Below are 25,084 nucleotides of genomic sequence, written 5' to 3' on the forward strand. Positions count from 1 at the left end.
AACAATCCGACTCGAAGCATAGGACCAGATTCGCCGAGTTTAAACGTTTAAAACGGCGAGCTCGCGTAAACTTATCATCTGCAGCTCCCGAGCGACGGATAATCGTTGTTTTTTTTCTTCTTAGCCTTGTTTTTTAAACCTCGGATTTTTTTTTTTTCAGGGTGTAACCCCATATCGATAACTGAATCTGCGCGCTTTCCGACCACGGGAAAATCAAATCGATTTAGTCCCGTCATTTGGGGGGGGGGGGGTTGAGGCGCCGCCCTCACCTGTCCATTTTTAGACTTCATCCTCAGGATCCTATTGGGAAATCCTGAAGAAAAAAAAAAAAGCCAAGGAAATAAAAATTCCAGTGTCGGTCGGTATTGGGATGCGCTCGTTTACCCGGTGTTACGGTAAATGGGAGCTGTGAGTATTAGGCAGCCGCACTCGGTAGATACAACTATTTCCTCCTTTTCCACCACCACCCTTCAGAAGAATATAATTATGGAGATTCGAGAAGGAGGTTAGCGGACGGACAGCACCCGGGACACGGCTAGAGAAAACGCGGTAAGTACCGCCCGGGCCCACGGGAGACAAGTTCGAGCTTGCGGGTTGGGTTCGGGGCAGGGCGTGCGGGGTTTGAGCCAGCTGTGGCGCAGCTCGCTTTCCGACGTGTCCGGCCTTTATATCCGCCGTGGGCTCCCTCGGGTGAAGCCGGACGGCTGGGTGGCAGTGGGGTGGGCCCGCTCGTGTGCGTGTTCGCGGTGGGGTTATGAAGAGAAGGAGGGGAGGGGAGGAGAGTTTTGTTTTTCGACGCGATACACTCGTCACGGGTCATCAAGGCGGGTGGCGTCCGGGCGTTACAGGTTAGAAACTGGCCGTCTTTGAAGTCACACACACACACACACCACTGTGTTTGTTTCTCGCCTCTTCCGAGGGAAACCGGCGTGTTTTCGTGGGGGAGCGAGTTTGTTGTGTGTGTTTTGAACCCGCGTTCGAAGTTCAGGCGGCGGACGGGACCGAGCGAAACTTTGGTCGGAAAAACTAGACGCGGGCCGAGCCAGGCTTTGTAGGGGGGCAGAATTGGAGAAGACGACTAATATTTTATTGAGCCCCCCAAGGGAGGGGGAGGAGGAGGAGGAGGGGCAACATCTGGATGGAAACAGGTGAAGAAGGTTCATTAAAGGCTGAAAGGAAAAGAGACCCAACGTTTCGGCCGTCGAGTCTTCTTCAGATGTCCCGGCTGAACACGCCCAGCGTGCACCTGTACAGTATATCGCATACAAAACAGCGGACGAGCCGTCTAATAATCCTAAAAGTAGCGGCGTGTATTGGTAAGAACTCCTTTTTTTTTTTTACTACGAAGCCAATGACAATGATCAGAACATTAGATATTTAAGAAAGCGTTGGAGTACGTGCAGGTTTGTAGAGGGGGCTCTGTCCGGTAGAGATCGTCGCGATGAAACGTCTTCACACTCCTCGTTGGCCGGCCTGATTCTGGACCGAAGCTCAGTTTCCTCCTACTGGTGTCGCGATGCGGACACGGTGGACGCTGTGGATGTAGTGGACCCTGTAGACACTATGGATATTGTGGACACTGTGGACGCCATGGATGCTGGGGATGTTGTGGACGCTGTGGACAATGTGGATGCTATAGATGTTGTGGACACTGTGGACGCCATGGACGCTGCGGACCTTGTGGACGCTGCAGACACTGCGGACCTTGTGGACGCTGCAGACGCTGCAGACGCTGCGGACCTTGTGGACGCTGCAGACGCTGCAGACACTGTGGATGCCATGGATGTTGTGGACACTGTGGATGCTGGGGATGTTGTGGACCCTGCGGACCCTGCAGACGCTGTGGATGTTGTGGACGCTGCAGACACTGTGGACGCTGTGGACAGCGAACCCGTCTTCCTGAAGGAGACAGCCCAGGAGCCCGATGAAGGATGCGAGATGATGAGGACCCTGTCTCTGCTGGGCACAGGGCCGAGCCGGGGTGGGGGGGGGGGGGTCTTCAAGGACTCGCCTGTGATTCTAGGGCTGAGGGTTCGGGTCCCGTCTTCGTGTGTCGGGCGGAGCGAACCGGCGGACCGCAGAAAAAAACGCCTTCAATAAAGGAGCTCCAGGTCGGGAGGGTCCCGGGAGACGCCACCGAAGGTCTGATCACGCGCAGCTGCGTTCTGCGCATCGTGAAGAACCCCCTCGTCTGCCGGAGCGCGCGAGCGACGCCCATTGATTCCAACTCGAGCCTGTCGGCTAACGAGGTTAATTGGTTTTCGTGAACAAGAATGTTTTTGCAGTTCGACTCACCTGTACACACCCGGGAGCCGGGCTGTATGGATTAGTGTTACACAGCTGATTAAATAATTAGACCTGCTGTGCACCGGAGAGGGAGGGGGTGGGTGGGTGGACCCCTCTCCTTTAGTGAAAGCTGTGAGGGGAGAATCCGGGTCTTAATCCGGCGGACCCGAAATGGGAACTGAATCTCTTTAGTTTTCGTTTCAGAAGGTAAAGAGGGAACTTGAGTTCCGCTCATGCATTTCCACTCGGTTTAGGGGGAGCCAGAGCCCTATCCCAGCATGCAACTGGCACAAGGCAGGCTACACCCTGGACAGGACACCAGTCCATCACAGGACAGGCAGACACAGCAGGGCCGGTTTACCCAGAAGCCAGTTCTCCCACCAGCGTGTCTTTGGACTGGGGGAGGACACGCATGTGGAGCACGGGGAGAACACGCAGACTCCACCCGGACAGCACCCCAGATCGGGGATTGAACCCAGGGCCCCCCCCCCAGCTCTGCGAGGCAGCAACGCTCTCCATGTCACCCAGTGTCCTTTATGCTGGATGTAATTTAATTTAATGTTTCTTTATTAGCCCTATACAATTTCTTGCATTAGGAATTCATCTTTTCGCATACCCCAGCTTTTCTCCATGGAGACACAGACAGGGAGAGAAGCTGGGGGTCAGAGCGCAGGGTCAGCCATTGTACGGCGCCCCTGGAGCAGTTGGGGTGAAGGGCCTTGCTCAGGGGCCCAGCGGAGTAGGATTCCTCTGCCGGCCGCGGGATTTGAGCCGGCAACCTTCCGGTCACAGATGCAGATCCTCAGCCACAGAGTCACCGCTCCGCCCGAGGAGGAGTGGTGTATAAAAAAAAAAAAAAAGGGGGCTGGAGAGCAAGATGGCTTGGACCGAGTGGGAGCAGTCGGGGCTGAGCTGGGAGACGCCTTCTGTGCTCCCTGGGGGTGGGGAGGTGCCTCCTCTCGCGCGCCCCTGCTGGTGGCAGGACAGAGACGTCTGCAGTCCCGCAATCTCCCGGGTGACCACCGGGGGGCGCCAGGCCTGTGTTTGAATGAGCACCTCCGCTCTTTGAAGTGTGTGTGTGGGGGGGGGGGGGGTGACTCTCGAGCTGTGATTTGCTCCCGTGTCCGCGGCGGCGGCAGCAGCGGGATTAGGGTCCTGTTCCTGACCCCCCCTGTTCCTCTCTCACAGCCGGCTGACCGCAAGGAGAGAGAGCGAGAGAGGAGGAGGAGGAGGAGGAGGATGGAGGCCGAGGGGCCCGTCCGGGAGTGGAACGGCGGGGACGCGGAGCCGGCGGCCCCCCCCACCGCGGAGAGCTACGCCGCCGAGGCCATGGCGGCCGACATGGACCCCTGGATCGTGTTCGACACGCGGCGGACGCCCCGGGCCGAGTTCGAGGGCTGGCTGGAGAGCAACCGGCCCTCGCAGGTGAGCCGCCACGGCGACGCCGCGGGCGGCCGGGGCCCCGTGGGCTGGATCGCCGTCTACGGCCCGGGCCACTGCCCCGGCGGGGGCGACGTCGGCGGCCTGCAGGAGGACTGGGAGCGGCTGCTGGACAGCGGGCGGCCCGTGAGCTTCGGCGCGGTCAGGGAGCTGGCGCTGAACCGCGGCGTGCTCTCGGGCAAGTGGCTCATGCACCTGGACACGGGCTTCAAGGTGGACCACGCCTGGGAGGGCATCGCCCGCGCCGCCCTGGAGGGCAGGATCGCCGCGGCCAAGGTCAGCCCCCGCGCCGCCGACCCCAGGCACGTCATCTGCGCCTACAACGGGGCCTTCACCGACGAGGAGGAGGTCATGGGGCTGGACGCCGCCATCCGCGCCACGGGGGTCAAGTGCCCGCTCTACTACAAGCCCGACGTCTACACCTACCTGGGCGTCTACCGCAACAACCGCTGGAAGCTCTCGCCCACCATCTACGAGAGCCGGTTCGACCTGGAGTGCGTGCCGCGGCGCTCCCACGTCCTCAACAAAGTGACCGGCGCCGAGGTCACGTGACACGATGGGGGGCGGGGCGGGGCGAGTGGGTGGGGTGAGTGGGCGGAGCAGGAGGAGGGGGGCGGGTCCAGGGTGGTGGGGGTGGGGTGAGTGGGCGGAGCAGGGGGAGGGGGCAGGCCCAGGGTGGGGCAAGTGGGTGGAGCAGGAGGAGGGGTGGGTCGAGTGGGTGGAGCAGGGGGAGGGGTGGGGGTGGGGTGAGTGGGCGGAGCAGGGGGAGGGGGCAGGCCCAGGGTGGGGCAAGTGGGTGGAGGAGGGGGGGCGGGTCCAGGGTGGTGGGGGTGGGGTGAGTGGGCGGAGCAGGGGGAGGGGTGGGTCCAGGGCGGTGGGGGTGGGGTGAGTGGGCGGAGCAGGAGGAGGGGGCAGGCCCAGGGCAACGGGGGTGGGGTGATTGGGCGGGGCAGGAGGAGGGGATGGGCCTGGGGGCGGGGCAGCACCGGTGCCTTGTGCGTCGCCATCACTTGGAGGCCTTTGAAAAGGCTCCAGCCGAGCTTGTTCAGCTTCTTAACGAGGCGCGGAGGCGTGGTGCGAAAGTAGAGAAGGGTTGAGGCCAATGATCAACCCCATCTACCTTCTTGGGAGTCGTAATAATCTAGGCTGAGCTCAGCCAGAGCAGAACCCAGCAGGCGGTGCCCCTCCAGGCCCAGGACAGAGAGCCACTGGTGTTAAGGTATAAATTGAAAAGACTCTAGTCCCACAGGCATCCTGGATCTCTCTAAATCACCAGCAGCTTATACCCAGAGCACAGGGCAAAACTAACCTGATTCCACCTCCCCTAGATAATTAGAATGAATTGTCCTTCGTTTTAAGATGCCACCCATTCAGAGAGGCCCAGAGCTCAGAATCTTATCTGTCCCAACCACAGTGAACTCTTGAGCGTGTGACGCACTGCACCGACTGCGGATGTGCTGGAGGCCCGACTTCTTTGGCTCAGCCCTGCAGGCGAGATGGAACGCACGTTTAAAGGTAGTTGTTGCAGGGGGGGAAGAAGATCAGTGTCGCCCCCACTTTGTGCTCACTGTGCTGGCTGTGGTGCAACATTTATATGCGTCCCCAAGTTGGTTCCCTGTGGTCAGTTCTTGGGAGACGTGCTGGGTGCCGAGTTTGATCAGCCAATCCCCGACTCCCCACCAAGCAGGAATTGTTATAATACAAGATGAATAATATGAACTATGAAACGCTCAGCTAAAGAGCCCTATATAATTCATGGGGTGGTAACTCCTGACTTCTTTGGAAGTAACTAATACGTACACTTTTTTTTTTTAGGAAAATCTGTGTAATGGTTTACCATCCACTTGATGTTCTTTCAGTAAAACATTGGCTTTTTTGTCAGTTCTTGTTCTTTTTAATTTGACGTGTTTGAAACGAACACCAACTGTTGTGTTGTTTCCGTTGGCCTCCGTTCAGAACTGGGAGCGCTAGCAATAAAGACAAAGACGAGAGATGGGCTTTCTTTCTTTGCACCAAAATGTAACATCTCCTTTAGGTCTGTGTATGTTCAGCGGTGTCGTTTGAGGGGAAGGGAGCCTGTTTTGGTGAGAACTATTGGCCTGGTGTAGTTGAGAAGTGAATTCTCTGAATGGAGTCCACACTTGGGTTTCTATATAAAACTGCTGTGGGCATGAGCGTTTTCTGTAGTTATACAGCAGTGTCTGAGAGTTGGCGGTAGTTTTATTTGGATATTAATACATTTGGGGTTCGATTCAGTCATCACGGAGCCGGGCCCTACGTATCTGGCCTGGGCAACGCTGGTGTACAGCGGGGGTGAGGGAACCCTAGTCCCGGAGAGCCGGTGCGGGTTTTCATTCCAACCCCGGGCTCTGCACGAGCTCAGTACTGTGTCAGCAGGGCCCCTTTCATAGAGGGGCCACTCCCAGCTCCTCAGCAGCTGTGACGTCTCATTAACCTGCAGCCACGGTGCTCCCTCCTGAACCCCCCCGCCCGCTGGACTTTGCCAGGTGGGTGCAGCCGATTAAAGGTCTCGTCTGAGGCACAGCAGCAGTGCAGGGTGGTGTCTCAGAACCCTCAGCGCTCTGGCCTAACTGTTACTCGCTGGCGCCTCCCTAGTGGTTAAGGACAGAGGAGGTCGAAATTCGAGCAGAGAAAATATTTAAAGAACGGGGATCTTCTGGACCGGATTAGCAGGCAATGACTGTATGACGTATTATTCTCACACCTGAAGACAGCTCCCCAGCCGAAACGTTGTGTTTCCTTTCTCCTCAGCATGGAATAAACCCATTTCCTGTGCCTTTGGAGCCTACGCATCTCCCTGCTTGAACTACTCCAATGGCTGTATTGTGTTACCCATCCTCAGATTTAAGTAATTCAAAACACCAGAATGGTAAACACCAGTCCACTGCACAGTAAATGAAGTCTTCCAAACCTAGTCTTTCAAGATCTTTACTTAAGTGTGAAATGGCCAATTATTGTTGTTAAACCCACAAGCCTTAAGGGAGACAGTTGTAGTCTTTTCCCCCCCCCCCCCATGTCTGGTTTCCACTATGATCCCCGGCACCTGCAAAACACAGAGAATAAGGAAGTCAGGGAACCCCGCCCACCTTCCCTTGGGGCCAATCGTCTGTCGACAACTCACAGGTAGCACCGCCCCCTACTGGAGGATCAGTGCCGATTGGAGGAGAAGTCTGTCCCTCACTGACAGTACCGGGGGGGTGTCACAGTGGCTTAAGGCCCAAAGCCACCGGAGATTAATCCCACAGCCGGTTAGCGACGTGACCCAGGCTCGAACCCGTGCTCACAGAGCTCAGCCTGCCTTCTTTATCGCGTTACTCCGCCTCAAAGCAAAGAAACCCACACTCTCGTCTGCGATAAAAAGGAATCTTTATAAGAATTCCTGATGAGCACGTGCATGATTCTACAATCTGTTCTGGTTATCTCGGCCTCTCGCTTCCTGAACGCTAACTGGCTAAGGGTTATTGGCACACAAAAATATTCATTAAGACAAGGTCTTGTATATTCGTATTGCTACAATGAGAACAGTGAAACCCGCTGCAGCACCCAAACGGGACCAATCGCGTCCGTCCTTCGCGCGAGGCAGAGAGGGGACGACACCCCCGGCCTGCGACACAGCAGAACGACGCTGGGCCCGGTTTCACGAGGAGCCGCAGACCCTCTTCTTGAATCGTTTTTTTTTCCTTTTAAAAGCCAGGTTTATTTTACAGCCAGCTGCGGGTGGCTCACCCATTTCAAGCCGGAGGCCTACAGGGGACAATGGAGTCTGTAGGTCTTCCGTAACCTCGCCGAAAAACACGTTCCCCCCCCACCCAATACCTGGGCGTGTAGGAGTGTTGGACTGTTTTGAGGGATCTGAAGTAACCTCGTACTACAGCCTCTGGGGCTGTGAGAAAATCTCGGCCCGTTTGGTGTAGGGTACACCGGGTTTCACTGGAAGTCAGAATCGGAAAAACAGATGTATGTACACCTTTAAATGAAAACAACCTCCCGGCGAGGAGTTCTGAAATATATTGAGCGATGGAGGCCGGTATCCCCCCCCTCCCATGCATGTTGAAATAAAAGTCTGTCCAGGGGGGGTCCTCGCGCCTCTTTTACAGTAATTTCTGGTCTCGGGTGGTGGTGGGGGTGGGGGGGTGGGGTACCCTATAACCCGCGCCCACACCTGCTGGTTCCATGTTCCAGCGCAGCCTCTCAGTCAGCCCTCCCGCCAATGACGTGACTGTGTCCCATGATGCACTGCAACGGGCGGGGATTCAACTCGGAAAGAGAGAGAGGGGAGTGGGGGTGGGGGGGGGTGAGGTGCCGCCCCAGTGGGAACGGGGAGGGGGTGCCGACAGAGTTAGCTGGGGTGCCCCGGCATGAAGGCGGACTGGGCGCCGCTGTTGAAGATGGACATGAGCCGGTCCTCGTCCAGGGAGTTGAAGACGTCCGTCTCGTCCAGGGTGACGGGGAGGTTGGGGGGCGCCGGGACGTCCAGGAGGCCCTCGCTCTGCAGCAGGCTCATGATGCTGTTGGGGTAGCTCATCCAGGTGTTGGGGCTCCCGCCCTGCCCCGGCCCCGGCCCCTGCTGGGGGGGGTCGGGGGGCGAGGGACCGGCGTCCACCGCCATGGTGCTGTGGCCCAGCAGGGCCTGGAAGTCCTCGGTGTTGATGCTGTCCAGGGCGGCCGTGGCCTGGGCCTCGCTGAAGCTGGGGAACTCGGGGATCTCCTCGTCGCACAGCGGCTCGGCCGCCGGGGCCCCGAAGTGGGCCCCCAGGGGCCCCACTTCCGTTGCGGCGGCGGCGGAGGAGGAGGAGGAGGACGGGGGGGGAGCCACGCCGCCGCCGGGCCTGGCCGCCGGCCCCCCCCCTCCTCCCCCGTCGGCCACGCCCCCCCCGGCCCCCTCCTTGGCGAACGCCGGCAGGGCGAAGTCGTAGAGGTCGGACAGGTTGACGGTGTGGTAGTCCTGCGGGGGGGCCGGGGCCGGCGCCGGGAACCTCCCCACGGGGGTCGCCCGGGGGGCGTCCGAGCCCAGGCTGAGGTCGCTGAGGAACTGCCAGGGCTCGGGGGCCTCGGGGAGCTTCGCCGGGGCGGGCGGGCCGAAGGGGGACTGCGCGGGCGCCACCGGTCTGACCGACATCATCGGGGCCACGGCGTTCACTACAGAGAGGGGGGGGGGGGGAAGAGAGATTAGAGAGAGGGAGAGAGGAGGAGGAAGAGGAGGAGACAGGGAGGGAGGATGAGAAATGAGAGAAGGGAGAGAGATTAGAGAGAGGGAGAGAGGAAAGGAGAGGGAGGAGGATGAGAAATGAGAGAAGGGAGAGAGAGAGAGTGGGGGAGAGAGGAGGAGACAGGGAGGAGGATGAGAAATGAGAGAAGAGAGATTAGAGAGAGGAGGAGAGGAGAGGGAGGAGGAAGAGGAGGAGACAGGGAGGGAAGAGGATGAAAAATGAGAGAAGGGAGAGAGAGAGTGGGGGAGAGAGGAGGAGGAAGAGGAGGAGACAGGGAGGAGGATGAGAAATGAGAGAAGAGAGAGAGATTAGAGAGAGGGAGAGAGGAGAGGAGAGGGAGGAGGAAGAGGAGGAGACAGGAAGGGAGGAGGATGAGATTAGAGAGAGTGGGGGAGAGAGGAGGAGGAAGAGGAGACAGGGAGGAGGATGAGAAATGAGAGAAGAGAGATTAGAGAGAGGGAGAGAGGAAAGGAGAGGGAGGAGGAAGAGGAGGAGACAGGGAGGGAGGAGGATGAGAAATGAGAGAAGGGAGAGAGAGATTAGAGAGAGGGAGAGAGTGGGGGAGAGAGGAGGAGGAAGAGGAGGAGACAGGGAGGAGGATGAGAAATGAGAGAAGAGAGAGATTAGAGAGGGAGAGAGGAGAGGAGAGGGAGGAGGAAGAGGAGGAGACAGGGAGAGAGGAGGATGAGAAATGAGAGAAGAGAGATTAGAGAGAGGGAGAGAGTGGGGGAGAGAGGAGGAGGAAGAGGAGGAGACGGAGGGAAGAGGATGAAAAATGAGAGAAGGGAGAGAGAGATTAGAGAGAGGGAGAGAGTGGGGGAGAGGAGAGGGAGGAGGAGTAGAGGAAAAGGCAGAGAGGGAGAGGAAGAGGAGGAAACAGGGAGGGAGGAGAGGGAGAAATGAGAGAAGGGGGAGAGAGAGAGAGATTAGAGAGGGTGGGGGGGAGAGGAGAGGAGAGGGAGGAGGAGTAGAGGAAAAGGAGGAGAGAGAGAGAGAAACGTGGGGGGAGTCCAGATCACTCCCCTGACTCCGCACACCCCAGCTACTGACTGAGCCCTCCTGATCATTCCCGGCTTCCGGGTTCCCAGAAAGGGCGGAGGGCTCCCTCGTGCGGGACAGGGATCGAAATCCGGGAGGAACGCTGCTCAGGGTCGCCAGCTGAACCCAGGCAGCCCGGGAGGCAACGAGCATGCGGACTCCACACAGACAGGCACCGGAGGCCGGACTCGAACCCGGGACCCCCCCCCCCTCGTTTAAACCACCCCCCCGTCGAGAGGAGCTCTCACCCGGCTGGGCCCGGCTGGCCAGCGGCTTGGCGGCCGTCGCCGTCCTCTTGGGAATGTTCAGGATCCGGCGCTCCGCCGGGGTCGCCCCTGCGGAAAACGGGGAAACACGGGCAAGGTGGGAGGCGCTGGGGAGACGCCAACTCCCCCCCCCCGCGATCCGGGACGCTTCGGGGGCGGCCCCCCCAGCCCCGTTAGCCGGGATCTCCCCCCCTCCCGCTCTCCCGCGTACCTGACATGATGTTGCTCAGCTTGAGGTTCTGGAACATCCCCTCCGTCCTCTTCCTCTTCTCCAGCAGCCTGTACTCGTCTGCGGGGGGGGGGGGGGGGGGACAGAGGGCGGGGACAGGGTCAGTCGCGGGCAGCGTCAGCGGGCCCCTACGGAGCGCTGGGGTCTCCTCGGCCCTCTGGGAAGCTCTCCCTGCCCCCCCCACCGGGCTCCGAGCTCACAAGGCGCCCCTCTCTGGACCCTCCACCGAGAGAGCGTCTCACCCTGTCTGGATCTCGGGTTGGGTGTTGGGGGGGGATTCTGTAACTGTAACGTTACAGGTGTACCACTAAACGGGAGGCCCTTCTTTACACAGAGGGTGGTGGGAGGGGGGAGCAAGCCGCCCAGACTTTTGCTGTAGGAGCCGATACCCTGGCTTCTCTCGACCTACAGATCGATCAGCTGCTCGACGCCCCACAGGCTAGACTCCCCTCGCTGGTCACCTCTCCTAACCCACCCCCCCCGGCTGGAATCTCATACTTGACTATCGACGACGGCGACGAATTCGAAAACGATTCAGGGAATCTAGATCATCGAAGAACGGCAGGTGGCCCTAGTTCAGGCCCCTGCGGCACCCCCCCCCCCCCAGTTCCATCACGCCAATCCGGGCAGAGGATTGTGGGAGTCTCCCCCCGTCCCAGAGATCCGCTGGGATCCTTGAAGGGGCAGCTGGAGGAGAGGGCGGGGCGGGGCGGGGCGGGCTCTGACCTGGGTCCGCGGGCAGGTACTGGAAGTCCATGGGCTCGCTGACCTCGCGGTCGGACGGCCGGCGCAGCTGCATCTTGACCTTGACGGGCTCGGTGAGGTTGGGGTTGCTGTAGGGCGGCGTGCGGAAGACGATGGCCACCTGGCGGTGCACGTCCGCCTGGGAGAAGGAGCCCCGGCCCTCCCAGGAGTCGCGGAAGAAGCGCACCTCGATGTCCTCTGGGGGGGGGATGAGAGAGAGGGGTGAGGGACAGGGGTGAGGGATGGGAGAGAGGGATGAGGGTGAGGGATGGGAGAGAGGGACAGGGGTGAGGGTGAGAGAGGAACAGGGGTGAGGGACGGGAGAGAGGGACGGGAGAGAGCGACAGTGGTGAGGGACGGGAGAGAGGGACGGGAGAGGAGGGACGGGAGAGGAGGGACAGTGGTGAGGGATGGGAGAGAGGGACAGTGGTGAGGGACGGGAGAGGGGGGATGGGAGAGAGGGGATGGGAGAGAGGGGACAGGGGTGAGGGATGGGAGAGAAGGGACAGGGGTGAGGGATGGGAGAGGGGTGAGGGATGGGAGAGAGGGACAGTGGTGAGGGACGGGAGAGAGGGGATGGGAGAGAAGGGACAGGGGTGAGGGATGGGAGAGAGGTGAGGGATGGGACAGTGGTGAGGGATGGGAGAGGGGCACGGGAGAGAGGCGAGGGATGGGAGAGAGGGACAGTGGTGAGGGATGAGAGAGAGGGGTGAGAGAGGTGAGGGACGGGAGAGAGGGGTGAGAGAGAGGGGTGAGAGAGGTGAGGGACGGGAGAGAGGCGAGGGATGGGAGAGAGGCGAGGGACGGGAGAGAGAGGGAGAGGGGGGAAACAAGGTGCCGACGAGCAGCGCGACAGCTGCCCCTGCCTCACCTTTCTGCACCTTGTCACACAGCAGGAAGATCTCGTCTCCCCCCCTGCAGCTGCCCGAGTTGCGGTTCACGCGGCAGATCTTGAGCTCCGCGGTGTTGGGCGCCCCTGCGCCCCGCAGACAGAGAGACAGGCACGGCCGTGAGACAGCGGGCAACCACCCACCCCGCTGCTCACAACTCAAACTTCTGCAGAAATGCTACAGCAATGCACCACAGTCCCCCCCAGAATAATTAATAATAATAATAATTGGTTACACTTATATAGCGCTTTTCTGGACACTCCACTCAAAGCGCTTTACAGGTCATGGGGATCCCCTCCAACCCCCACCTGGATGAGGCGCCAGTCCGCTCCCCACACCCCAGCTCTCAGTGGGGAGGAGAGCAGAGTGATGGAGCCAGTTCAGAGAGGGGGGTTATTAGGAGGCCATGATGGGTGAAGGCCAGGGGGGAAATTTGGCCAGGACACCGGGGTAACACCCCTACTCTTCTCGAGAAACGCCCTGGGATTTTTAATGACCCCAGAGAGTCAGGACCTCGGTTTGACGTCTCATCAGAAGGACGGCGCCTCTTTACAGTCTAGTGTCCCCCGTCACTATACTGGGGCATCAGGACCCACACGGACCGCAGGGTGAGCGCCCCCTGCTGGCCCCACTAACACCTCTTCCAGCAGCAGCCTCAGTTTTTCCCAGGAGTCTCCCCTCCAGGTACTGGCCAGGCTCACACTGCGGAGCTCCAGTGGGTTGCCAGTTGTGAGTTGCAGGGTGATATGGCTGCTGGCAATTCCAAGTTCTGTAAGTGGCTTGGATTCCTCGTTCTGTAGTAATTTCATCTTTCATTAGGTGATGATCTGTTTACTCTGCTTAACCCCACTGGGAAAAAAGAAACTAATTTGTGTTGCCTCATACAATCTGCTACAGTGCCCCCTGTTAGTATTGGCACAGCGAGATCAAAGTGCTATTCCTGCTGTATAAAGCAATTCGCGTTCGAGAGGAACAAATACATATTTCTGGGTATTTCTATGAGCTTTAATATTTTAGAATAACACTTTTCGTGTTCTACTAAGGTCCTATTTAAATGCTGTTATTCTAAGATAATATTTTAGAGCTCTTTAAGTGCTATTTGCCCTAAAACAGTACATCGTCAACAGCTAATGAGGTGCTATTTGTCACGACTGTGCAACATACAAGCACAGCAATGCCCAGAAATAAAAGGCAACAATTCTGCCTTTTTAGATGACCCAAATTGGAATCTGAACCGTCGGAATTTAAGGTTTCAGAAGAAGTAACGTTTCACATCAGCGCCTCTTAATCTGAACTCCAGCGACTCCAGTACAGAGGGCCGCCTCGGCACGGGTCGCTTCTACGGCGCTCATGGCCGCATTTCAAACGTGCTTTAACAGCTGCTGCTTCATAATAATAATTATAATAATTGCTTACACTTATATAGCCCTTTTCTGGACACTCCACTCAAAGCGCTTTACAGGTAATGGGGATCCCCTCCACCCCCACCAGTGTGCAGCCCCACCTGGATGATGCGACGGCAGCCATAGTGCGCCAGAACGCTCCCCACACCCCAGCTCTCAGTGGGGAGGAGAGCAGAGTGATGTAGACAATTCATAGATGGGGGTTATTAGGAGGCCATGATTGGTAAGGGCCAATGGGAAATTTGGCCAGGACACCGGGTAACGACCCTACTCTTCTCGAGAGACACCCTGGGATTTTTAATGACCACAGAGAGTCAGGACATCGGTTTTACGTCTCATATGAAGGACGGCGCCTGTTTACAGTCTAGTGTCCCCCGTCACTATACTGGGGCATCAGGACCCACACAGACCGCAGGGTGAGCGCCCCCTGCTGGCCCCACTAACACCTCTTCCAGCAGCAACCTTAGTTTTTCCCAGGAGGTCTCCCAGGTACTGACCAGGCTCACACCTGCTTAGCTTCAGTGGATTGCCAGTTGTGAGTTGCAGGGTGACATGGCTGCTGGCCATATCTTAATCTCCTTTTAATCTTAAAGAGATTAAAAAAACATTTTGCTGGATTAAAAGGAGAGTCGTTAGCGCCCGGGGGCTTTCCTGCTCGGACATGACCTCCACTTTGTATTCCCTGGATCAGAAACGGACACAAAGGCTTCCCATCCTGAACCGGCGCCGTCTTTTGGGATTTGAACCCGTAGCCCCCCCCCGGAGGTGGCACAGCACAGCACAGCACAGCGGGACTCACGGTTGTCGTAGATGGGCTGGGAGACCACGGGCTCCAGCTGGTACAGCTCGCCGCTGGGCAGGGTGATGGTGGCTTGGAAGCAGAGCCGGACCGCGTTCAGGTCATACTCCTCCCCCCACACCTCCGACTCCGGGACTGCGGGAGGATAAACACAGGAGGAGTGGGTAGAGAGAGGAGAGGGGAGAGGTTCCCACACCTGCCAGAATTACAACGGGTCCCAATCCTACTGGGAGTGGGGAGGAGGGAACTCAGTGGATCTGGCAGCCCAGTATGTGATCTCCTGTCCCAGCCTGAGGAACAGACAGTGAGCCTGTCTCTCAATAATAATAATACAGTGTGTGATCTCCTGTCCCAGCCTGAGGAACAGACAGTGAGCCTGTCTCTCAATTATAATAATACAGTGTGTGATCTCCTGTCCCAGCCTGAGGAACAGACAGTGAGCCTGTCTCTCAATAATAATAATACAGTGTGTGATCTCCTGTCCCAGCCTGAGGAACAGACAGTGAGCCTGTCTCTCAATAATAATAATACAGTGTGTGATCTCCTGTCCCAGCCTGAGGAACAGCGAGCCTGTCTCTCAATAATAATAATACAGTGTGTGATCTCCTGTCCCAGCCTGAGGAACAGTGAGCCTGTCTCCCAATAATAATAATACAGTGTGTGATCTCCTGTCCCAGCCTGAGGAACAGTGAGCCTGTCTCCCAATAATAATAAAACAGTGTGTGATCTCTTGTCCCAGCCTGAGGAACAGTGAGCCTGTCTCCCAATAATAATAATACAGTGTGTGATCTCCTGTCCCAGCCTGAGGAACAGTGAGCCCGTCACTCAATAATAATAATACAGTGTGTTATCTACTGTCCCAGCCTGAGGAACAGACAGTGAGCCTGTCTCCCAACAATGCTCAATATGTTTACAGTATATGTAAATATTTTATAATATGTCTCTGTTGTAAATGTCTGCATGTCTAATAAAGCACCTTGAATTGAAAACATGGAATTGAATTGAGAGGGAGAGAGAGGGAGGGGGGGTGGAGAGAGACAGAGAGGGAGAGGGCTGCTGGGCCTGTACTCACTGTTGAAGGGGTTGTTCTGGGTCTGCAGGCGGATCCCCACGGCCTCCACCACATCCTTCTTCTTCACACACTGGATCCCAAGGTTCTGAAAGCTGCAGGAGAGAGAGAGAGGGAAGAGAAATGAGAGAGAGGAGAGGGAGAGGAAGAGGAGGAGACAGGGAGGGAGGAGGGGGAGAGAGAGATGAGAGAGAGGAGGATGAGAAATGAGAGATTGGGAGAGAGATTAGTGAGAGGCAGAGAATGGGGGAGAGGAAGAGGAAGAGGAGGAGACAGGGAGGGAGGAGAGGGAGAGAGGAGAAGTAGAAGAAAAGGAGGAGAGGGAGAGAGAGATGAGAGAGAGATTAGAGGGAGGAGGAGTAGAGGAAAAGGAGGAGAGGGAGAGGAAGAGGAGGAGACAGGGAGGGAGGAGGGGGAGAGAGAGGGATGAGAAATGAGAGAGTGGGAGATTAGAGGGAGAGAATGGGGGAGAGGAAAAGGAGGAGGAGACAGGGAGGGAGGAGAAGGAGAGAGGGGAGGATGAGAAATGAGAGATGGGATAGAGAGAGAGAGAGAGAGAGAGAGAGGAGGATGAGAAATGAGAGAAGGGATAGAGAGGGAGAGAGACTGGGCCAGCAGGGGGCGCCAAACCGCCCCTCTCCGATCGGGGATTCGCTTTCTCTTCGATCTCTTCCGATCGCCGGCCCAGGGGCCCCAGACAGAGAGAGACACCCCCCCCCCCCCCCATCCCGCGGCGGGCGCCACCTGTGGACGCGGCGGTCCTGCAGCTCCGCCTCGTAGTAGCCGTGCTTGCAGTCCTTGCCCACCAGCTCGTGGGGGTGGGGCTTGTACGGCGTCGTCTTGGTGACCAGCGAGATGCGCACCTTGACCGGACCGCTGTAGTTGTGGATCTGGGGGGACAGAGGCACACATCAGCCCTCCCGGCTCCGGTGAATCCGTTTCTGGTTTTCATCCCATCTCAGACCTTCACGTCCTACTAGGACCCCTGAAGCACACGTGCGAGAGTGCCCCAGCGAGACCAGACTCAGATTAGGGGGAGCAGGAGGGCACCCCGGTTGTGGAGAGACGTGACCCAGCGGGGTTTAATAGGTCTCCCCCAAACCAGCTTGGAACTACCAGCTGTTTGAAGACTCCCCACTCACCACTCCCCCCAGTCACCCCACTCCCACACCCCCCACACTCACCACTCCCCCCAGTCACCCCACTCCCCTCTCTCCTATGTCCACTCCACAGCCCCCACCCCCACTCCCCTCTCTCCTATGTCCACTCCACAGCCCCACCCCCACTCCCCTCTCTCCTATGTCCACTCCACACAGCCCCACTCCCACTCCCCTCTCTCCTATGCCCACTCCACACACCCCCACTCCCCTCTCTCCTATGTCCACTCCACAGCCCCACTCCCACTCCCCTCTCTCCTATGTCCACTCCACAGCCCCACTCCCACTCCCCTCTCTCCTATGTCCACTCCACAGCCCCACTCCCACTCCCCTCTCTCCTATGTCCACTCCACACAGCCCCCCCCCCACTCCCCACTCTCCTATGTCCACTCCACACAGCCCCACTCCCACTCCCCTCTCTCCTATGTCCACTCCACACAGCCCCACTCCCACTCCCCTCTCCTATGTCCACTCCACACAGCCCCACTCCCACTCCCCTCTCCTATGTCCACTCCACACAGCCCCACTCCCACTCCCCTCTCCTATGTCCACTCCACACAGCCCCACTCCCCTCTCTCCTATGTCCACTCCACACAGCCCCCCCCCCACTCCCCTCTCTCCTATGTCCACTCCACACAGCCCCACTCCCACTCCCCTCTCCTATGTCCACTCCACACACCCCCACTCCCCTCTCTCCTATGTCCACTCCACAGCCCCCCCCCCACTCCCCTCTCTCCTATGTCCACTCCACACAGCCCCACCCCCACTCCCCTCTCTCCTATGTCCACTCCACACAGCCCCACCCCCACTCCCCTCTCCTATGTCCACTCCACACAGCCCCACTCCCACTCCCCTCTCTCCTATGTCCACTCCACACACCCCCACCCCCACTCCCCTCTCTCCTATGTCCACTCCACAGCCCCCCCCCCACTCCCCTCTCTCCTATGTCCACTCCACACAGCCCCACCCCCACTCCCCTCTCTCCTATGTCCACTCCACACACCCCCACTCCCCACTCCCCTCTCTCCTATGTCCACTCCACACAGCCCCACCCCCACTCCCCTCTCCTATGTCCACTCCACACAGCCCCACTCCCACTCCCCTCTCTCCTATGTCCACTCCACACAGCCCCACCCCCACTCCCCTCTCTCCTATGTCCACTCCACACAGCCCCACTCCCACTCCCCTCTCTCCTATGTCCACTCCACACAGCCCCACCCCCACTCCCCTCTCCTATGTCCACTCCACACACCCCCACTCCCCTCTCTCCTATGTCCACTCCACAGCCCCACTCCCACTCCCCTCTCTCCTATGTCCACTCCACACACCCCCACTCCCCTCTCCCCTCTCTCCTATGTCCACTCCACACAGCCCCACTCCCACTCCCCTCTCCTATGTCCACTCCACACAGCCCCACCCCCACTCCCCTCTCTCCTATGTCCACTCCACACAGCCCCACTCCCCTCTCTCCTATGTCCACTCCACACAGCCCCACTCCCACTCCCCTCTCTCCTATGTCCACTCCACACAGCCCCACCCCCACTCCCCTCTCTCCTATGTCCACTCCACACAGCCCCACTCCCCTCTCTCCTATGTCCACTCCACACAGCCCCCCCCCCACTCCCCACTCTCCTATGTCCACTCCACAGCCCCACTCCCACTCCCCTCTCTCCTATGTCCACTCCACACACCCCCACTCCCCTCTCCCCTCTCTCCTATGTCCACTCCACACAGCCCCACTCCCCTCTCTCCTATGTCCACTCCACACAGCCCCACTCCCACTCCCCTCTCTCCTATGTCCACTCCACACAGCCCCACTCCCACTCCCCTCTCTCCTATGTCCACTCCACACAGCCCCACTCCCACTCCCCTCTCTCCTATGTCCACTCCACACAGCCCCACCCCCACTCCCCTCTCTCCTATGTCCACTCCACACAGCCCCACTCCCCTCTCTCCTATGTCCACTCCACACAGCCCCACTCCCACTCCCCTCTCTCCTATGTCCACTCCACACAGCCCCACTCCCACTCCCCTCTCTCCTATGTCCACTCCACACAGCCCCACCCCCACTCCCCTCTCTCCTATGTCCACTCCACACAGCCCCACTCCCCTCTCTCCTATGTCCACTCCACACAGCCCCACTCCCACTCCCCTCTCTCCTATGTCCACTCCACACAGCCCCACTCCCCTCTCTCCTATGTCCACTCCACACAGCCCCACTCCCCTCTCTCCTATGTCCACTCCACACAGCCCCACTCCCACTCCCCTCTCTCCTATGTCCACTCCACACACCCCCACTCCCCTCTCTCCTATGTCCACTCCACACAGCCCCCCCCCCACTCCCCACTCTCCTATGTCCACTCCACACAGCCCCACTCCCCTCTCTCCTATGCCCACTCCACAGCCCCCCCCCACTCCCCTCTCTCCTATGTCCACTCCACACACCCCCACTCCCCTCTCTCCTATGTCCACTCCACAGCCCCCCCCACTCCCCTCTCTCCTATGCCCACTCCACACAGCCCCACTCCCCTCTCCCCTCTCCTATGTCCACTCCACAGCCCCCACCCCCCCTCCCCTCTCTCCTATGCCCACTCCACACACCCCCACTCCCCTCTCCCCTCTCTCCTATGTCCACTCCACAGCCCCCCACTCCCCACTCCCCTCTCTCCTATGTCCACTCCACACAGCCCCACTCCCACGCCCCTCTCTCCTATGTCCACTCCACACATTCCCACTCCCACTCCCCTCTCTCCTATGCCCACTCCACACAGCCCCACTCCCTCTCCCCTCTCTCCTATGCCCACTCCACACAGCCCCACTCCCTCTCCCCTCTCTCCTATGTCCACTCCACACACCCCCACTCCCCTCTCTCCTATGTCCACTCCACACAACCCCACTCCCCTCTCTCCTATGTCCACTCCACAGCCCCCCTCCCCACTCCCCTATGACCACTCCACACACCCCTCCCCTCTCTCCTATGTCCACTCCACCCCCCCCACTCCCCTCTCTCCTATGTCCACTCCACACACCCCCACTCCCCTCTCCCCTCTCTCCTATGTCCACTCCACACACCCCCACTCCCCTCTCCCCTCTCTCCTATGTCCACTCCACACACCCCCACTCCCCTCTCCCCTCTCTCCTATGTCCACTCCACACACCCCCACTCCCCTCTCTCCTATGTCCACTCCACACAGCCCCACTCCCCTCTCTCCTATGTCCACTCCACACAGCCCCACTCCCCTCTCTCCTATGTCCACTCCACACAGCCCCACTCCCCTCTCTCCTATGTCCACTCCACACACCCCCACTCCCCTCTCCCCTCTCTCCTATGTCCACTCCCCCCAGTCACCCCACTCCCCTCTCTCCTATGTCCACTCCACACACCCCCACCCCCACTCCACCCCCCGCTGGAGGGCGGGCCCGTTATCCGGCCTCCCGCGCGCTGGGCCTCGTCCAGCGGTCACCCCCTCTGACCTTGATGGCCGGGTGGGTCTTGGTGGTGTCGTTGCTCTTCTCCCCAGGGATGCTGCCCGCCGACCGGCCCTCGCACTTGTACCGGAAGCGCATCCCCCTCTGCTTGGGCTGCTCGATGATCTCGATGAAGGGGGTCCCTGGAAAGGGGGGGGGGGGGGAGAGAGAGGCAAAAAAAAAGGGGGGACAAGGAGTCAACCAGGAGGCACACTCGTTTACACAAAGGGTGGCAGGAGTGTGGAACGAGGTGCTCAGCCGTTGAAGCCGATACCCTGACTTCTCTCGAGGGCACGGCGGGGTGAGATCCCCCCAGTCAGGACAGGAGGCTCTTCTTTACACAAAGGGTGGTGGGGGAGGGGAGCAATCCTGGCCTGGCTTCCTCCACAAACTGGCTGGATGAGACCCTCCAAGTCAGGACAGGAGGCTCTTCTTTACACAAAGGGTGGTGGGGGTGGGGAGCAAGCTGGGGTTGAAGCCGATTCCCTGGCTGCTCTCGAGGCACAGCTGGATGAGATCCTGCGATCAATTAACGACTAACTGCCTAACGAGCCACAGGGGCTGAAGGGCCCCCCCTCTCACTCGTGACCTCTCTCAAGATCCCCCCCCTCCCCCCCGACAGAACAGAGCTGATCCGGGCCCACTTCAGATCCCAGACGGCACCGCAGGAGAAAGACCGCCGGGCTCTTACCTGGGTTCACAGCAGGCTGGCCCCAGCCAAACGACATCCCTGGAAGACAAACACAAACGGATCAAGACCCCTGGGGCTCAGGAAAAGCGGAGCAGCAATTTTAAAGCCGTCGAGGCCGTCATAGGAGCATCCCACAGTGACAGGCTGAAGGAACTGAGTCTCTTTAGTCTGAAGGGAGTGTCCCACACTGACAGGCTGAAGGAACTGAGTCTCTTTAGTCTGAAGGGAGTGTCCCACACTGACAGGCTGGGGGAACTGAGTCTCTTTAGTCTGAAGGGAGCGTCCCACACTGACAGGCTGGAGGAACTGAGTCACTTTAGTCTGAAGGGAGCGTCCCACATGAACAGGCTGAGGGAACTGAGTCTCTTTAGTCTGAAGGGAGTGTCCCACACTGACAGGCTGAGGGAACTGAGTCTCTTTAGTCTGAAGGAACTCAGTTTCTTTAGTCTGAAGGGAGCGTCCCACACTGACAGGCTGGAGGAACCGAGTCTCTTTAGTGTCACCCCACCCAGAGCGAGATCCCAGCTTCCTGGAGCCCCGTCCCCCCCCATGAGGCCTCGCTCGGTGGGAAACCAAACCAGAAGACGCAGGCGACCCGAAACCAGGTGGCCTCGCCGAGAGTGGCCTCCAGCGCTTCCTGACCATGGGGGGGGAGAGGGAGGGGAAACGAAAGCAGTTGTTTCTCGTCTCATCACGTACAGAAACCGAGGCAGGGGAGGGGGGGTGACATCCCCTCTGGGGTGGGGGGGGGGGGGGGTCATCTCTGGGAAGCAAGAGCAAGCCGGCCAGCAGGGGGAGCTGCTGTGACTTGTGGGGGGAGGGGGGGCAGAGAGAGACGTCAGGGGTGGGGGCCCTTTCGAAAGCAGGGCGTCGCTCATTCAGGGTGGCACCCCCTGCTCTCGGACCCTCGGGGGGCGTGCAGGTGGTCTCAGCCCTGCCCGCCTGTCAGCGCAACCGGTCTGCGGGCTCGCCCTGGGCGTATCCCAGCATGCCCCGGGGGTTTCAGCGAGGTCAATGCAACAGAGGCGCCCACAAAAACCCTCCCTCTCGTCCGAGACCCCGGCTTTTCTCCAGAAAGGACTGGAGGCGGCGGCGGCGCTCCTTTACACAAAGGGTGGGGGGAGAGTGGAACACGCTGCCCAGCCCTGTTGTGGAATCCGATACTCAGCCACGTCGTTTAAGCCGCCACAACAGACGACGCAGCCGGATGAGAATCTCGCAGTCAGGGCCGGAGGCCCCTAATTTACACAAAGGGTGGTGGGAGCAGGGAACTGCCTTCCCAGCTATGCTGTTGAAGCCCCAACACCCCGGTTTCGTTCGAGAAACAGCTGGATGAGACCCTGGGATCGATTAGCTACCGAGCGACAGTACGATCTAATCTCGGGTCCTCTCCCCCCCCCCGAAAAAGACTCCACATCCGCTCAGAGGGCACCGGATGAGGCCGAGACGGGGCCCCCCGTGTGGCGCATGGGGTGAAAGGCCAAGCGAGGCTGGGCACCCCAAAACCAGCTCAGCCCCGAAACTCCCAGTGTGTCCTGTCCAGAGAGGGGGGCTGTACTGCACCCAGTGTGTCCTGTCCAGAGAGGGGCGGAACTGCTCTGCTCCTTCCACCCCCTCACAGTCCCCTGTACCCCCCCCCCGCCGTTCTCACACAGTTCTCTTACCCCTGCCTGGGCCGAATGAACACCGAAAGGACGAGTTCGAAACAACCCGGCTGGGCAGCCTGTTCCACGCCCCCACCACCCTCTGTGTAAAGCGCGGCGCCCCGTTTGCTCTCTTTGACAAACGGGCTCTCGCCGCGCTCCTGCCTGAGGCAGCGACAGGTGCCGCTCCTCCTCCGCCGCGGCTGTGACCGGCTTTCATTCAGCAGAGCTCTCCGCCCCAGACGAGAGACGAAGCGGCCATTTTAAACCTCTCAAGCAGCGAAATCAATTCACCTGCAACTCAAGAGCTCGTCTGGAGCGACACTCGGAAGGGGACAGGGGGCACCCCAGAACCAGGTTGGGGGACCACACCTCCAGAGGTTGGTATTGGGGGGTGCTTAATTTCGCCGCGGAGTCCATCTTACGCACTTCCGGCGCCGGCTGTACGTCTTTCAAAACAGCCCCCCCGCCCCCCAAAACCAAACTAAAAACAAAACCAAAAACAACGGCCTTTGACCGGACTACTCGCATCGCAACAGCGACACGGAGCAGAAAAAACTTTCGGTTTGGCTCCACCAGTGGGAGTGTCAGTGGGGCTTGACCGGCGATGAACCAAGCCATTGTTATCATCAACACCGCCGCCATTTTTTCGTCGCCCTACGCTTCCCGCATTTCAAAAGCGTCGCCGCCTTAAAAAAAAAAAAAGATAATAATAAAGTATCGAAGAAAGGGGAGAAAGTTCAGGGCGCAGGAGGCCCGGGGCGGGACGGGGAGCGACGCTCGGAGAGACACGCAGGCCGCGTCAAGTTTCCCCGGAGGAGGAGGAGGAGGAGGAAGAGGAGGGGGCCGACAGCTCTTCCTCCTCCCCCCCCCCAACGCCCTCCCAGACCCCGCCGGTCCCCCGGCCGGGGAGGGGGTGCCCACGGCGAGCCACCTGGGAGAGAAACCGCCCAGCCCCCACGACCACAACAAACCGGGGCGCAGCGCGTCCCCGCCGCCGCTGGGGGACCCGTGTCGCCCCCCGCCGGTGGGGGGTCCGCACCGACTTCCGAGTCTTGTCCGATTTCGGACTGCAAAACAACCCCCCCTCCCACCCCGACCGACCCCCGTCCCGGTTTCACCCAGGGCGCCAGCCCCAATGAAATCCCACGACACGACAAACGCACAACACAACAAAACACACAAAAAAAAACACAAGACGACTCCAGTGCGAGCTGCGGTGCGCCATTATTTACTCACCATCCATCTCCGGACTTTCTCTCTCTCCTGTCCGAAAAAAAAAACACACAGATCCCGGGAGATACGCTTGGCCACACAGGAGCCCGACTTTCTCGCCTCGTCCTGACACGAGTGGGTGGGTGGGTGGAGGAGGAGGGGGGGAGGTTGGGAGCTCCGTATCCCCCCGTCCACGTCCGTGTTTTGGGGTGCCTCCCCCCTCGCTTCCCTGCAGTCAAACTAGAGCACGACTCGCTGGCGAGAACGACACCCCCCACTACTCCGCCGCCGCCTCCCCCTCTCTCTCTTCTCTCTTTCTCTCCCTCCGCCCCATGCGCGAAAGAATTGCGGAAATACCCCGGTGACGTCAGAGGCCGGCGGCCGAGCGAGCCTACAAGCAGGTGGCGCCCGTCGGAGCAAAAACACTCCCCTCCACTCCACTCCGCGCAACGCGCCCCGCTTCTCTCACACCTGGAAGAGAAAAAGGCTCTGGGAAAGTCACCCCACGGTGGGTTTAACCAGCAGCCATATCACCCTGCAACTCACAACTGGCAACCCACTAAAGCTAAGCAGGTGTGAGCCTGGTCAGTACCTGGAGGGGAGACTCCTGGGAAAGCTGAGGCTGCTGCTGGAAGAGGTGTTAGTGGGGCCAGCAGGGGGCGCTCACCCTGCGGTCCATGTGGGTCCTAATGCCCCAGTATAGTGACGGGGGACACTATACTGTAAACAGGCGCCGTCCTTCGGATGAGACGTCAAACCGAGGTCCTGACTCTCTGGGGTCATTAAAAATCCCAGGGTGTTTCTCGAAAAGAGTAGGGGTGTAACCCCGGTGTCCTGGCCAAATTTCCAATTGGCCCTTACTAATCATGGCCTCCTAATAATCCCCCTCTATGAATTGGCTACATTACTCTGCTCTCCTCCCCACTGATCGCTGATGTGTGGTGAGCGTTCTGGCGCACTATGGCTGCCGTCGCATCATCCAGGTGGATGCTGCACATTGGTGGTGGTGGAGGGGATCCCCATTACCTGTAAAGCGCTTTGAGTGGAGTGTCCAGAAAAGCGCTATATAAGTGTAAGCAATTATTATTATTATTATTTAAGGGCGTGGCTCCAGATTATTTCAGGAGGGGGGGTTATCTGAGAAGCTGCGAGTACTACACCTCGCTTCATCTTGCTGGCAAGGCGCCCGCCATTGTACAGGTGCGCTGCTGAGAGTGGGCTCACCGTGTGGGGGGATGAAGGCAACAGCTCGTTCTCTGACCCGAAGGCGTTACAAGGAGAGGAGGGGGGGGGGGTGATCAGGTCAGCTCAGACAGGTACTGAGGCCATGTGGAGCCTTATAGGTGAGCAGGAGGGTTTTGAAGTCGACATGAAACCTGACTGGAAGCCGGTGCAGGGACACCAGCACAGGAGTGATGTAGGAAGTAAAACAGGATGGCAGTAACTCAGCCAGGTACTGAGGTGCCGCGGCCACGCAGAGCCTCATAGGTGAGCAGGAGGGTTTTGAAGTCGACA

At 59.1% G+C, this 25,084-nt stretch overlaps 3 protein-coding genes across 5 annotated transcripts in view; 2 read left to right on the forward strand and 1 right to left on the reverse strand.

Annotated features, from left to right (window-relative positions):
- The first annotated feature begins 39 nt into the window (after positions 1–39).
- Positions 40–4,332, forward strand: c16h11orf68 (chromosome 16 C11orf68 homolog). Of its 3 annotated transcripts, none has more exons than XM_088608890.1 (2): positions 40–549; positions 3,475–4,330. In XM_088608890.1, exon 2 carries the CDS (start codon positions 3,526–3,528, stop codon positions 4,276–4,278), a length of 753 nt encoding a protein of 250 aa, XP_088465016.1. In that variant the 5' UTR covers positions 40–549; positions 3,475–3,525; the 3' UTR covers positions 4,279–4,330. The 3 variants fall into 3 exon arrangements, with proteins under 3 accessions (XP_088465016.1, XP_088465017.1, XP_088465018.1); XM_088608891.1 differs by lacking the exon at positions 40–549 and adding an exon at positions 621–848 and having other exon boundaries at positions 3,475–4,332; XM_088608892.1 differs by lacking the exon at positions 40–549 and adding an exon at positions 924–1,316 and having other exon boundaries at positions 3,475–4,332.
- The window catches only part of LOC148646713 (uncharacterized), a 263,071-nt gene continuing 239,309 nt past the window's right edge, over positions 1,323–25,084 (forward strand). Inside the window, exon 1 of the mRNA XM_088608901.1 lies at positions 1,323–2,960. Within this exon, the coding sequence (XP_088465027.1) occupies positions 1,564–2,100 (537 nt within the window). The 5' untranslated portion in view covers positions 1,323–1,563 and the 3' untranslated portion in view covers positions 2,101–2,960. The remainder of the gene's footprint in view (positions 2,961–25,084) is intronic.
- rela (RELA proto-oncogene, NF-kB subunit a) lies at positions 7,097–23,897 on the reverse strand. The gene is made up of 11 exons (XM_088608609.1): positions 23,594–23,897; positions 20,712–20,750; positions 20,027–20,163; positions 16,140–16,285; positions 15,399–15,490; positions 14,327–14,461; positions 12,106–12,210; positions 11,217–11,432; positions 10,473–10,550; positions 10,244–10,330; positions 7,097–8,886 (listed from the first exon to the last, which is right to left on the reverse strand). The coding sequence occupies exons 1-11, from the start codon at positions 23,598–23,600 to the stop codon at positions 8,087–8,089; spliced, it is 1,842 nt and encodes a 613-aa protein (XP_088464735.1). The 5' UTR covers positions 23,601–23,897; the 3' UTR covers positions 7,097–8,086.

The sequence above is a fragment of the Lepisosteus platostomus genome, chromosome 16, assembly GCF_059453375.1.
Source record: "Lepisosteus platostomus isolate fLepPlt1 chromosome 16, fLepPlt1.hap1, whole genome shotgun sequence".
NCBI classification, from domain to species: Eukaryota; Metazoa; Chordata; class Actinopteri; order Semionotiformes; family Lepisosteidae; genus Lepisosteus; species Lepisosteus platostomus.

Coding starts and splice junctions, on each gene's coding strand:
- c16h11orf68 (XM_088608890.1), top strand. CDS start 3,526: ATGGAGGCCGAGGGGCCCGTCCGGGAGTGGAACGGCGGGGACGCGGAG.
- rela (XM_088608609.1), bottom strand. Junction 16,286..20,026: donor AGACCCACCCGGCCATCAAG/GTCAGAGGGGGT, acceptor CTGTCCCCCCAG/ATCCACAACTACAGCGGTCC. Junction 14,462..15,398: donor CCAGAACAACCCCTTCAACA/GTGAGTACAGGC, acceptor ATCCTCCCGCAG/TCCCGGAGTCGGAGGTGTGG.